General features: G+C 35.3%; 1 protein-coding gene across 4 annotated transcripts in view; it reads left to right on the forward strand.

Annotated features, from left to right (window-relative positions):
- Positions 1–15,362, forward strand: part of PPFIA2 (PTPRF interacting protein alpha 2) — a gene marked incomplete at both ends in the record, with an annotated part of 322,124 nt that overhangs the window by 91,580 nt on the left and 215,182 nt on the right. For 2 of the 4 annotated variants that reach the window (XM_084276257.1, XM_084276258.1), the window contains one exon: positions 3,459–3,539. The exons of the other annotated variants lie outside the window; for them this stretch is intronic. In XM_084276257.1, coding sequence (XP_084132383.1) covers positions 3,459–3,539 — 81 coding nt within the window. Of the gene's footprint in view, positions 1–3,458; positions 3,540–15,362 lie in introns of those variants that run through there. 4 annotated transcript variants of the gene reach the window in all.

Below are 15,362 nucleotides of genomic sequence, written 5' to 3' on the forward strand. Positions count from 1 at the left end.
CAATTGAAAAAAGTGCATCTTGTCTCTGCAGTTAGAGATTCGAGGTTTTGTATTAGTGTCCCTGAATTTTCAAAATACTTTGCATAATCACCTGGGGTTTTTTGATGTATAATTTACTGGGTTTAAATAAATAAATTATATCTCAACGTAGTTCTACATTTTTGTATCTGCTTTAAAAACTGATAGGCTGCACATCAGAAAAAGAAATCTAGTTTGTTGGCTTTTTTAAAGTTGTACCACACTGAAAGTTTGGGAGAGGGGAATCTAATTAAAATGCAAAGTCAACATAACATGTAGAATTTGGATTCAGAACTAGGTAACTCTGTAACTTTACTGTTTCTAAAGCCATCTCAGGAGTATTGCTACGTCTTGTAGAGTTTATTTTCTTTTCACATAGGAGAGATTTTTTTCCTCCACTACAACTATTTCTCTTTATGGAATAATTAAATAATTAATTGGAAAACTCATTGGAGCAAGTATTTGAATTGGGATTGCTTCCTTTGCGAGCACCTCTACTGCTGAGTTATAGTCATGGTCTGTAGGTCCATTTCTGTATTTGTCCTGTTGGGTCTGTGCAGTTTTCTTTGCTCTGTTCCACTTCTGCTTGCTTTCAGGCTGTGTCACTTGATACCCAGCTTAGTGGTTGTGGCATTCAATTAGGCATGGGAGACCTGGTTTCAGCTCCTTCTTCTGAGGAGATTTCTGAATCTCAGCTTTGGGGCTGCTGGCTTTTCTGAAATGTGACTGTGTAATGGTGAACATGTGTTCTGCCATGCATTGGTTCAGACTTTACTGAGTTTACCTATACTTTGACTTCCTGAGAGGAAGCTGGTTTCATGCTTTTCAGAAGAACACTGTTTTAAACAAGCGTTTTCAGGCTGATTGAGTGTTACATCAGAATTGCGTTCTTAGCCCATGATTGTCCTGCAAGAATGTGGCGTTGGACTGTTTTGCTCAAAGTGAGATAAAAGAATATTTATAGCCATTACTAGGAGGTCATTACTGAGGTAAAAGTGGAGAGACAGAACAACAGTTATCATGCTATACCTTCTCCCCAGCTCTATACTGGTTAGCTAGGGAGATGTGTTTGTTGGAACTTAATTGCGGGGTGAGTGGTGGTGTGGTTTTTTTGTGGTTGTGCTCGTAGTGGTGGAGTTTTTAAGTGAAAATTCCTTCACCTAAGCAGGAAAGCCAAAGCAACAACACATAAAAGCACAGGAGCAGTTTTTTTAAAAGCTGTAATTTTTTTTTTTTTCCAAAATAACAGCTTGGTAAGTCAAGGCAGACAGCAATCCCAATAACAGGTCCCAGCAGAAGGCTGCAGCTAGAAGATGGTGTGCAGCCCTTGGGCAACACACAAGGAACTAGCAAATCAAAATACAGCAATAGTGTTATGATCATGGATTATTGAGCCTGTCATTTGAGCATCTATGTTTAATTTTGGTATTGACCATTTCCTAAAGATGCTGATTATTTTTTTAGGAATGAACCAATTTAAGGTTTATCAGATGCCAATATGGGAGAATGGACTGAGTTTCCTATATCCCTGATAGAAATAAGCATTAAATAGTTTTGCACATGAATTCTTTAAATTTTGAGAAAACTAAGAGGTAAGTGTTTGTCTTAATTCAGGGCAAACAATCTTATGTCTCCATAAAAGAAGCTATGGTCATTGCAATGCAGGGAAATAGTGCACACGCTTGGTAGGTAGGCTATAAAGGAGAACGTATCAGCACAGAATAAAAGGTTCTATCCTCCCAATTACCAGCAATCTGGTATCTTTCCTTTGACCAGTTGAGGGACCCCTTTGCTAATACCAGTATCTAGATTTTCTGGAAGAGAACTCAGAGGGGCGAATAATCTGTAATATGAAACGTAGGCCTCGAGAAAATGTTCCAGACAGTAGTTTTGCTTTGATTCAGTAAATGTTGCAGAAGCAGTATCATGGTAATTACAAGAAATGGTTAGACATTACTAGGATCTAAGAGGATTTTATCTCTTTGGTTTACAAAATACGATTATTATGGTGTATGCAATGCTGGCATGCACATTTAAACAGACATCTCTGCATCTATCGCGACTCCTTTCATAGTCATTATACTTTAGAAGCTGTGTTATCTTCACTTACTAAAAGCATAAAACAGAATAAAAAACAGGGGCAGACTGGCAACTCACCAGGCTTTTAGATTTTTGACAAGTTTCATTTTGAAAGTACCATTTCTTAAGTGGTTTTTTTGTCTCTTTTAAACCTTATGAATAAAATACAAAGTGCTTGACAGAACATATAAAGATAGTTTTATATTTTTTACCCTTTCCAAAGCCTTACATTTCAATTTTTGTAAATGGAACACTTTTATTTGTTGCTAAAAGGTGTCAAGTTCTTTGAATATTGCTTTCTTTAAAGTCTTCATGCAGTTCAAGTGATCTGAGTGTGAAGAAAAAATGAATGCTTCTTGGATGATCAATGCAGGTGTTCACAAGTATTATCAACATTAAAAAATAACTTATATAAAAGGTATTGTGTATAGCTAATGAGCTAGGCTGTAGGTCTATAGTTTTGTGAAACACAGTAAGGCTCAGAATAAAATTTCAACCTTATACATACTAATATTAGGTAAACCATTTCTAAAGAGATGTAAAGACTGAAGATGAGATAAAAGCATTAGAAAAGAATGAGAAAAGAGATGCTTCTGATGTTTTTTATGTTTAAACTGACTGTAGCCCTGTAAACAATCTCACAAATATTTATTTCCCACTATTTGCAGTCTGTAGTAGTACCAACAAATTAAGAAATACAAAAAACCATTAGTTTGGCAAGCAATATGCTGTTTCTTTTATCTAAGCAAGACAGTCAAAACAAAAAAAAAGCTCCACCTTCGTGTTATTTAAAGCAAGTTGGTATGTGTTAACATAGCTGTCAGGAACTGAAACGATAAAATTATCATTGTTATCAAATACAGCTATAAACTAAGCACAAGGCATGCTTCAGGTTAGTCAGAAGAGGTCCTCTGTTTTTCACTGTGCATGCTTGCTTGAAATGAAACTGTGTGTTATTGGTTAACTGGGATGCTTAGCATAATCACTTTGCAAGGCTGTGGTGGAGGGAGGTGATTATCACTGAGAACAGATGGGCAGGTCCAAAGCGTTGCCAGATTCTGCACAAGCTCCATGTACTGTAGGTTCTAGCTCCCTTTTCTTCGGCATTTCTAATTTTTATTCACTGTGCATATTTTGAAGGGCTAGCTGAGTTAGAGGTCAGGGAGCAGTGACCTTACAGTTTAGCTCACGGATGTAGGAGTGGGGAATTCAAAGCGCTGTCACTATACGTCTGAACGGATGGGGCAGACTGCATTTTGTGTGATTGCCTCCCTAAATGTATGAAAGGATTTATCTCCGAGCTTAGCACTCTACTCTGCATCTGTAGCTCTCTGTGGATTGTATCGTGTGTGTGACCAGAAATGATATTCTCGGATATGAACACTGTCTCTGCCTCTCCTAAAGTGCATCCTCCTAATGGGACCCGGTTTTATACTTTCCAGGTAAGTGAACTTTAATAAAACTGAAAGGATTTTTCTTGGTACTTAATCGATAGGTAAACTTTGAGTAAGAGTAGGAAATAGGTTAAGAAGCTTACATGTTAATTAGTTTTGCATTGGGAGGAGAAAATATATAAGAAATCAATATCATCCCAATAAGTTTGTTGCCTTGGAAAAAATCAGCGTGTGAACAGTTTCTAAAGAAACCGTGACATTGCATTCACAGTGATTTTGCTATTCATTGTCTTTCCCAATAATACCATTTTACAGTTCATTAGATTTATAGTTCCTTAGATGGACTCACACTGTCTTTCTGTCTAGTTCAGATAAGCACCGTGTTGGCATTATCAGAAATTCCAAATTTGTATTCTACCAAAAAATTATAATATGAAAAACTTTCTGTGTTTTACCTGTCTGCATTTTTATTATATTCATCGTGAATGTAGTTTCATTCTTGCTGATGCTTAATTTGATTCGTGTGGATAGTAGTCATACATGCACAATTGATAGAATAGCAGAATCTATAGCTATGATTATTAAGGCTCTTTCTCAGTTTTAAGCCAAGTTTTCCCTCATTCAGGTAAATAAGCTTGTGTGCTTAGCTAAAGGTAAGAATTTATTATATATCCTAAATCTAATGTGCAAACCAGTCTAATTACAACCATCTTTCAGTAGCATTTAATTAAAAAAAATTTTCAGTACCTTGGCTCTGGAAAACTATATAATCCTACATTAAGACTTAACAATAATAACACACATCCTCCCCCCTACCCCCAACCCCAGCTGCTCCTTACAGCTCTCTGGTCCTGCAGGGCAATTCAAACACTCCACTACTTAAAGTGGCAATAGCTTTTCCAGCTCAGCTTCTGACACAGGTAGGATTTAAATAACCTTCCTGTCCCTGAGCACATAATGGTTTTGTCTTTTTGGTTACTTTATGCTATTGCAGAATGATGTCTTTAATATGTAATAAATCCTGTTTATGCTACCAAACAATCTGAGGCAATTAAAAGTTGATCATAAAATACCTGGCCAACTTCTTTCACAAAATGCAGGCATCCTGTGCTTTGGGTCCAATAGCTGCATTTCATTCTTGTCTTCTTTTAATCCATTGTTTTTAATTGTACTGTCTTGCCCTTCTTACAGTGTTGTCAAATGATAGTTGAGGGCTGTGCAGAAAGAGTGGCATCCTCCTAACAGTGACGATCTGCTGATCCTGGCAGTGATTCAGAGACATGAATGCCCCAGGCCTGTTCCTCTGCAGCATGACTACTTTTTTCACACACTGACATCTAAATATTCTGTACAGCCTCATGTAGCTATGCTCTTAAACACAGTTCCTGACGTCAGGTATTCTTTCTGAGTGTGTCGAGTGGAAAAAGTCACTAAAATTAGGAAGCTTGGTTGTGATACCAAATTGACTGTTTTATTATGTGAAAGTGAGTGCTAACAATGAAAGATATAATTTTTTTCAGTATGTATTGTTGCTACTAGCAATCTCTGTGATTACTGTAGACATTATCCCACATAGAAAAAAATTCTCTTTTAAAATTACTTCCACTGATTTTTAAGATGAGAGGACAACAAATAAAAGGGAAATATAACCAAATTCCCTGTTGCATTCCAGCTACTTTAATGAGCAATGTAGAGTTAAATGACCTTGGAATATAAAGCTGCTAATTCAGGACAGTCTGTGTTTGTGTTCTAGAAGAGCTTGGTGTTATTAGTGCTAAAAGAATCCCTGGAAAAACTAAAAAAAAAACAACAAAAAAAAACCCCAAAGCAAGCCTACATTTCCTATGAAATGCCCTTTAAAAATTATTTTTATTTATATATTTGTTTACATATGTGCAGTATAAAGAAAGATCTGTAAAGCAACTTTCCAGTTCTTACCTTGTTTTGCCTTCCTTTGTTGTTCCTTGCTTCCTGGGTTTTGACCACTCTATTTGTAGTATCTTCTCCTTCCCCTTGACTTACCTCAGTCATCGCTTACAAGTGTAGTCATTGCTGAGAAGGACTTCATATGACTCTTGTTAATTGCTTTGATCTGTTTTAAAGTACTTTCACCTTTTGCTTTCTTACCTGTTCTACTGTTTCTATATGTAACATTGTAATCTCTTTGAGAGACAATCTTTTTAATTTAAATAGCTTGCAAAGTTATGGGACAGCTCAGTGATTCTTAATTTGAAACATATATGTAGTATTTAACCTAAATGTTTGAAAATAATCTTAGCAAAGGCAATGTTTAGCATGTTTCAAACTGAACAAATGCAAAAATTGTGACACCAGGGCCTGAACTCTGACTAACGGAGGGTAATGAGTGATTAAGATACTGAATTAATTGTACATGGATGTAATGATCAAGGAGCTGAATTAATTGTACATTGATTAAAAAATGCAAGGTTTTAATTCTTTCAACAACAAAACTGGTAATGACAGAAGCAGAAAGCATGTGTGCAAGTTGCAACTTTATTCTGGGCATTTCACTGATGTTCTTAGGAAATAAGACCAAATTGGCCTCTACTGGCCAAGGAATCAGACTTGAGCCCATGGGCAGGGGAGAGTCCTAATTAGTATTGTAATGAAATGCTTTGGAGAACTTCAAAATCAACTTTATAAAGTTTGTTCACTGTAAAAGTAAGCATTAATTGAAATCAGAAGTCTGCTGTATCTTTTCGATTCCAGATATTTTCTTGCCTGAATAACTATTTTTAGTAGATTAAATTAACACAGAATTTCTCAACAACTAATTGCAGCATTTAAAATGTTTTCACCTGTAGTGACACAAGATGAATAAACAAGGTTTTTTCACTTACCCTTTCTCTCCCACTTTATTGTGGTTTATTAGAGTCTGTGGTCCCCAGGACATCTAGTGTTCAGAAAAAGTATTGAATTTTAAAATTTCATGAACATCTGCAACTGTCTGAAAGCTCTGAAATTCCTAGTACCTTTGTTCTGCTCAGGAAATGTGTCCTGAAATTCTGCAAAAGTTAAAAGTGTGATTTGGTTCGGTATATTTGTTGAACCACTTGCTATTAAGAGAAACTTAAACTTTGATCCATAGACTGTGCAATTAAAGCAATTAAAATAGAAAACTATATATGAGGAGGTCATATAAAGATGTTATGTACTGTATGAAAGGAAAGAGTTTTTATGCTATTACAGCAATGGTTTAGTTTTATAATAAGAAAGGTAATATGAAAGTTTAGTGCTTTGTATCTCACTATCTCTGATTCATCTCAATTTGCTTGTCCCAACCTTAGCAGACTTCTGCAGCTACATAACAGAAAGCAGAGATTTTCTTTCTTTTTGTCTTCAAGCTCAAGAAAAGGATAATATTTCTGCTACTGTCTGTGGATAGATTATTTTGTTAGCAATCCCACTGTGATCATGTATTGTTCATGAACATTGTAAACATCAAAGTCCAAGTACTAATACTGCCTTGCTCTCTGGTTGGTATTCTATTTCACTGTATTTAGTGGATATTTGCATAAAATAAAGATACAACTGGAAAAATTTGGATTAGAAAGGAGTTATTTTAAACTTGGTTATTGGTTATGAAATTGGAAACAATACACTTTTTTTTTAATCAGGATGGTTTTATAGAGAACTTGAGGGTCTTTCCTTTTTTTATGAAAGCATAGCACTAAGGAACTTAATTTTGAAATTTCAGGTTTCACTATCGAAAGTTGCATAATACTGCTTTGGTCATTTTTTTACATTGGTGTTTACCATATCCAGTAAATATTTTGGTTTCTTTAAATTGGTTCTGTACACTAATATATGTGAATACTAACTTGCATAACTTTTAAACATCTTTACATTGTATACAATGTTTATTTCAACAGAATTTGAAAGAGCTTTTTTTCTGTTTCAGCAACTTTGCAAAAGAAAGAACAACTGAAATATTTTTATGAACAGTATTTTTAACTCATAACTTTCAGGTAGGGCTAAAAGTAATTGCCAATAGGCAGGACTTAGGAACTAGGTATGCACAGTAGAGAGGCAGTAGAGAGAGACAAATGGTCCAATTGAGGTCACACATGGAGTCGCATGGATAGGGCTGCATTGTTAGCTTTGAAATCAGCACTATTAGTAGCAGTTTCCTTGAATGTTAAACAGGAACTTTCAAACATTTGGAAGAGATACTAGCTTAATTTATAGTCAGGTGAACTTTGTCATTTATAAATGAACTCTTTGGAAAAATAGAGTATATCCATTTTTGCTAGCAAATAGTGAAGTGATGGCTGGTATTTTCTGAATCCTTGGGATGGAGGTTAAAGCAAATTTTTAAAGTGGTCAGATAATCAGAAGATCTATAAAGAAATAAAATTACTTTTTTACAAAACCTGCAGCAAACACTTGCAAGTATTCATATGACATAAAAATGTAAATGCACCATGAACTTCTGTAAAAGTGCATTGCTGATCAAAGGTTTGAAACTGGGTTACTGGGAAATGTTTCTATACATAAACCATATCTATCACCATGATAATGATTAATGCTGGTTTTTATTTTTTAGCAACTTAATGTTAGTGAATTAACAGCAGAATGCAAATACAAATGTTACTTTCTGGTACAGAATGTGGTATGAGTTGTGGGAAAAAAAAGCATATTTTATTAGAAATACTAGATTCACTCAATATTTTCCTGATAATTCCTGTATTAATAGTTTAAATCAACTGTATACTTACCCAGAACCTCTCTTTTATTCTGTCTTGCATTTTTAGTTTTTCAGTAATCCCATTGTTCTTCATGTATCTTCTTATATGGAAATTGTAAATGAAAATTTATAATTGCACTTGTTGCATTTATCATTAGATTATGCTTTGGGCAGGTATGCCATGCTACTCTGTCTAGTAGGTCATAAGTTTTCTTTTTGCTTATTTTGTTGCTCTGCATATCTTTATGCAATGTAATTTAGTATCAAAGACAACAACATTTGAGTTTCTTTGCAGAAATCTCCAGTTTTATGTAAAATAATTTTTTTGGTGATGAAGATGGGTTATTAGTCACCTTGTATCTAATGCGACCGCTCCTAGTACAACAAAGTTATTGTAAAATGTATATTGGATGACTTTATTCTTACTCTATGAAGCCTTATTTGCATGTGTAGAAAATATACTGTGTATAACATGCAGAATGAAGGGCAACAACCTGTGTGTACTTTCAATGCAGTGTCACCAGGTCCACAGAAGACTTGGGGAATTTGATCTTATCTTGAACCCTTCAGCTGGCTGAGCGTGTGGGCAGCTCCTCTCACCAACCCTCTGCCAGGCGTGGGGTTTCTCCCTTAGTTTTGCCTAAATAAAGACTATTCTCGTACTTAACACATTGGCACACTGGGGGTTTATTTACAGGCATCATGTAAAAGAGGCATGTTCTTTGTAAAAGCTTCAAGTCTATGGACAATTGGTAACTTGTATCAGCTAGGGCAGTAAACATCATCACTAAATGGCCAACTGTAACAGGAGTCTCTTGAATGATTGATTTTGTGTGCAAAAAGTTGTGGTACAGATCACGTAGGTTGTTGTAGCCTTCAGAAGGTTTGAAAGCTGTGTTAGTGAATATAAATAGTAACAGTGGCAGAAAGGCTGACAGTGAAGTGTTTTTAAAGACTTCTGACATGGTAACAGTGACAGAAACTAGTAATGCTGGACCAGTGCTTTACCCTGTAGCCAAAAAAAAAAAAATCATTAAAAAACCTGGGCAGTGTCAAAGGCAGCAGACAAAGTGATTTGCATTGCAAATATTCTGGAAATATTTATAGCCATATAAGTAGAGTTTATATAATTTTGAAATTTAGGAGTTTCAGAGGAATAGTGTGAAAACTATGCTTATACGCTCTTTATTTAGAAATAAATAACAAATGACCATAAAGGCTGTTCTTGTATTGCAATTGAGTGTTATTTATTCTTATGTACTACTATTATTCTGTGATACGCATTTTTATTGTCTTTTTTGTGAAAAACAAACTCAAAGCTTTTCTGCTCAAATATAGACATGTTAATTCAGTGTTCAATGTACCCCCCAAAATTCATGTTCTCTGTATTCAATTATAAAATTTTGAAGGACAAATATTTTAAAATTCTACACATTAAAACATCTTATACCAAATAAACTTCCAATGTTTCATCTGGTAGTGTTGTTAATTTATTATATACTTTTTTGTAGAATGGAGAAGACTGTGAGCATTTCTTAATCGGTTCAGCTATACTGGCAACTAGTAGGTTTAATCATACCAGGTTGGTGAGAATGTGGCACTTGGACTCCAAAAAGGGAACAGACTTTTTCAGGCTGGCAGGAAAAGAAGAACATCATCTAATTGTTCTGCTAAAAACCCCTAAAACTGTGTTACTGTGAAATATTTAATGTGATGTACCTTGTTTCTAGAAAAGTAATTTTTGTAATTTTGCACAAGGTTTGGGTTGGTTGTGGGCTTTTTGCATAATTCTGTTATGCCTGAGAATTGTAGTTTGTGGTCGTGAGAACTCATGAAGATAAAGTGTCCTTACAACCAGTGATCCTGCTACTTGTTTTCTGGTTAGCTTCTGAGTTTCAGCTGGAATCATGCTGAGAGCTGCCCCAACTGCCACCAATATTCCCTTTTCCTGATTAAAAATCAGTAGCACTGATTCGTTTTATTTGTTTTCCCCAGTCAGTGAAGTGGACTCAATATTAACTGACTGTTTTGATCTATAGATATGTTTATGTACTCCTCAGCGTGGAAATACACATTGTTTAAGGAAGAAATGAGAAACATTAGGGTTCTCAAATAAGCCTAATCACCATGAATTTCATAATGGAAACCAGGAAAACTATTCCTTCTCCCCAAAATCCACAAGATGAAACTAGAACTATGCTCATACAGAGACTCATGCTCTCAAAAAACCCCACCAAACACCTAAGAAAATAAGCAAGCATAGAAAGATCCTGTCTTGAGCATTTTTCAGTTGTAGAGACTTAGTAAATTATGGTGTTTACTCCAAAATAACAATAATTAGAATAACAAAAGGATAAGGATAGAGAACCTTAAAATACACACCTAAAAACAAATATAAAGACCTTAAAGACTTAATGCAATATTAATGTCATTTTTTTCTTTTTCCTATCATAGAAAATATTTTATCAACATATTAGCATTTTATCATGTGTTGAAACTGGACAATAACCAACCAGAGCAGATAATGCACTGCGTTCCTGTTGTTCAGTGTGTGGTTTATTCTACTTTGCCAAGTAATGGAGTGAAGAGTCAGAAGGTACCTTTCACTTTTCTGCCAGAAGCACTGGGGCTAAAACAGAGCTGCTGTTTCGTTTCCAGCTGAGTGGATGTGACCAATAAAAGCAGGGGACTAGTAGGAGGAATAGCAATAGGAGTGCTTTCCTTCTATTCCAGAAATAGGATCATGGTACAGTTTCTGAATCATAGCTAAAAACCATGTTTCTGGCTCATTTTCAGAAGTGCCTTCAGTGTTGGATTCTGAACCTGGACTTCTTTTACCATAATTTGCGTTAAAAATAAAACTTGAGGAAGAAATGTACTGGTGTTTTCCAGAATAGTAAGGATTATTCCACAATAATGTATGTTGGTTTGATACTGGTTAGTCTATTTTCTCAACTGAACACAAGCTCTATAGAGTGAGATAGCAGAATGCTTGGATAATAAGCTCCCCTTTTAGGGAAAAAAAAGAACAATACAGGCATAGTCTGCTCCGAGAGCACAGATTGAGTCTCTGTAGATGGGTCTTCTGAACATCTTGTATAAATTGTGATGGTTATTGGAGTTGGCATGGGTTTTCCCTTGATGAATATTACCAGTCTTGCTATGTAGCACTGCTGAAGCTCTCTCTCCCATCCCCGCCTTGGAGGAGACTCTAAGTAATTTGCTGATTTCATTGAACATTTCAGATGTAATCCTAGTCGTCTCAGATCGAGATCATACTGCCTCCTTCTTGATTTGCTACACATTGGACTCAGAAGAGGACAGTACCACTACCTGATATTTAGTAAAAGAGGGTGTTTAGTCTGGAAGCTTTTAGTGCTGTCCTGATTAGCTTTTAGTACTGAGTATAACTTCAGCTTCAAAATTCATCTCAGTATAGCTTTTACTGTCTGAAAGCCTGACTTAATCAGCTATAAGAACATAACCATAGTCCTCTATATCAGCTGATAGGCCTATGCTAATTAGATGTACTCTGGGTAACAGCTGGATATACTGTATATCAGCACTTAACAAATATTTTTCTTTTGGAGAAAAATAGAGTATAGACAAAGTTGCACAGAAACAGCTTATTAAGTTTGGAAAAGTATAAGTAAATGGAATTAGTATAATTATTAAACGAGCACAATATTTATTTTGTATAAAGCATTTTGTCCTCACAGTTTTTCTGTACATTGTTCATAAATTTGTAAGGCAAGAGGATCTGCTACTTAGCATTTACTGATACAGTCTCCATTATCAAAGACATCAGTTGATGTTGAGATGTTGGATGATCTACCTGCAAATTTTCTCTTTTTATTACATCAGTGTTATGGCAAGAGAAAAAGCAGATGAAGACAGACATAGCAAAATACTTGGCATATTAAACTGTCTTACTCTTGAAGGCAAACATAAAATGCATGATTTTAATGGTTTTAAATGAGTTGAGATGTGAATAAACTATTTTGCTGAGGAACTAGCCATCCTATTGATACCTCTGTTTTGGGGAAATAACTCTGAGAAAAGCATTGAATATTCCAATTTTGTCTTTATTCATACATTGTATTTTCATTTGGAATGGAGAAGTATTTATGTGCATCACAAGATTTTTAATACTAAATTTCTTAGTAGTGATTTCAGTAAATAAATTTTATTTCACTTAAGCTATTCCTGCCTAGTTCAATACTCACTTGGCAGTTCTGCTTGGCATACCATTTATAGCGGACTGTGAGGCTAGGATTATTTTGAAATGACAGCTGACATAATTCAGTTGATATAGTGATTCACTCAAATATGTAAACAAATGAGAAAAATATGGATTCAGTATTTCCACTGAAAGAATCAGAATTACTGATTCATGGAAATGTAAGTGGTCTGTTTATATTTTTTCACTAGGAGGAATTATACAGTTTCATATGACTAAGAGTCCTTGTTCCTCTGAAATGTGTTATTTCAAGTGATAGGTCTAATAATGTATTTCTTTTTGGTTTTTTGGGATTTTGGGTTTTTTAAAAATAAGTTTTCTAATACTGCATGCATGGTGGTGGCACTCTGTGAGGAATGCCTTTGTCTGCATGATCAGCTATAACAGTGTTGGTGCTGAGCAAAGACAGAGTGGTAAGGAGATGACAATGGCACGGAAAATGCATTGAAGGTGTGATTACATGTGGAGATGTGTTTGTGCTGTAAACTTAATGGATGTGTAAGCAAATCAGAATAAAAATTAATTTATAGACCAAAATAGAATCTGCTGTGTGTCATCCATATTTGAGGGAGTAGGTAGGTTATTTTGGAATAGGTCTAGTTAGGTCCCATTGGCTGGACATCCACAACTGGAGGGAAAGAATTAGATCCACTCTAAGAGATTATTTTTCAATTTTGTTTTGTCCAGGAGGTATCCAGTTCAGGCACTGTGAAATCACTTCATGATGCAAACCAAAGCAAGTTGTGATAATGGGAATATTTGCTTCAGACCTCCTCACGCAAGCTAAAACACTAATGTAGACTTGATTTCAGTGATGGCAGGCTCTGCTGAGCAGCATTTCAGAATAAGGGCTGAGTTCTGTGAGTCCACAATAGTATTCCTCTGAATGAGTCTGGAAAGATAAGCTTCCCTATGCTGAGATAATCTTGGACAATATACCTATAATGATCAAGCCTGTGTTGATTCTCTAATGTTCTACATTCATTTCAGATGAATCTTTTCAAGGCATGCTGTTTGCAGCATGTTTTAAGTTGATTTGTTAAGTTGTGGTAAGCTATTTTCTTTACCATGCTTCAATATGCAATGTATTTCAGGTTAGTAATTGAATCTCTGTTTCATGCATGTAGTTGGAAACTTGAATTCCAGATTGGCTCCGTGGATGAATTTGATGTATCTCATATGGTTAGAAAACATATATGGCCTCTCCTGGCCTGAAGCCTTGGATGTCTTGGGTAGCAGAGTAATGAACTGTGGCTATAAAGCTAAATATCTGCTAAGATGTGCTCAGAAAAAAGAAATGAAATGAGTTACTTGCACTAAACACATATGTAGAAACATCTATCGCTTGAAGTAAAGCTGTCAACATAATTTAAGCTTGAATATACCAAGGGGTGATACTAGAACCAAATTTGGAATTCTCCCTAAGCTTCTAGTTTAGTGCCAGAAAAACAATCCTCTCTCAGCAGATACAATGGTCACCATCATGTTTGTCACATACATTGGACTAGCACAACTCACATACAAATGTAAGTGAATGAAAAAAGAATGAGCAGTTTTGGAACAATCTCATAGAAATGGACAGAAAGAGTTTGTTGCCTGTTTGGTTTTTAATTACAGACACTAGTATAAAACTCAATTCATTTAACCAAACTATTAATCAAAGACTCAAGGAATAATTCAGTTCAGTAGGGAGCAGAGACACCAAACCCAAAGTTAACCATTAAACTAAAGAATCTGTTGATTCTACATCGATATCCCCTCAAGAACCATTGCTTTTTACTTATATTTTTAAACAGAATGTCCTTCCAAGCACACACAAAGCTTGTCTACAGATATAATTTGTAAGACACTTAGGAGAATTCCTAGAGGTATGATGGAAAGCTGTAATGTGTTCATTATGGAGGAACAGTGCTTTGAATTGCTTCTTGGGAGTTGGATTGCTGGCATGTAGCTGAATAGCTATCCTCTTTTAATCAAAGTAATTTTGGAAGTATCAGTCATGGTTTTTAGTTAAAGCCTAATTGGATTTTGCATTTACCATAGTATAGTGTTTAGCACTCAATATGGCTTCTATGTTTTTTTTTCTTTCAGAAAGATGTTGCTGCATCCTTTTGAATAGTAAGGAAACAAAATCTAAAAGTTATCTTGAAATATTTTTACTATGTTCCTTTTTTCTAAGGGTGACTCACTGAATAATATGCAGAATACAGCTACTACTGAATGCAGTAGAAACAAGTATCTGTTACTGAAATACTGTGCTCTACCACCGCACAACACATCCTTGGTGACTAGAAGTCAGGAAATACTTACCACAATCAATATGAAAGCCTATCCCAGTTTGTATGTACTTGAAGGAACTCTCACTTTTCTGGCACTCTGCCACTAAAGAAGTCATATCTGAGGTCAATAACAAGTCTCGGCTTTGTCAATATTCACTGTTCACTGCTGCTGATTTTGGTTTTCAGGACAAAAGAACTTTAGAAAAGTGATCTTACATTTCAGTGGCTCTCTCAAATAAATAGATGCAAATTGACACAAAAATCTCCCTTGAAAAAGGAACAGCATTTATTCAGGTTTTGTGTAGCAAAAGAATTTGACAGGTTTTTTCAATAAATAAATATTTGTTTTCTCCCGACAAGGCAAAGTTTGTATTTTCTGCTGGATTTCACTTTTATTCTCTTACTACCAGCATTTCCAACCCAGCAGGACACTATGTAGTGCACAGCACCTTTGACATTTGTGGAATTAGAGCTCCTGAGGGTAATGTTCCAGGTAGACTGAAACTAACGTATTTTGGCTGTTTAAATATTAAATAAATAGATGGTCTTTTTACATTTAGCCCGATATTAAAGAAACTCCTAATCTCTTTTTGCTATCTATTAAAGATACCTTTAATTGGGTTCTTTACATAGTCCTTATTCAT

Source organism: Gallinula chloropus, assembly GCF_964237585.1.
Source record: "Gallinula chloropus genome assembly, chromosome: 1".
NCBI lineage: Eukaryota > Metazoa > Chordata > Aves > Gruiformes > Rallidae > Gallinula > Gallinula chloropus.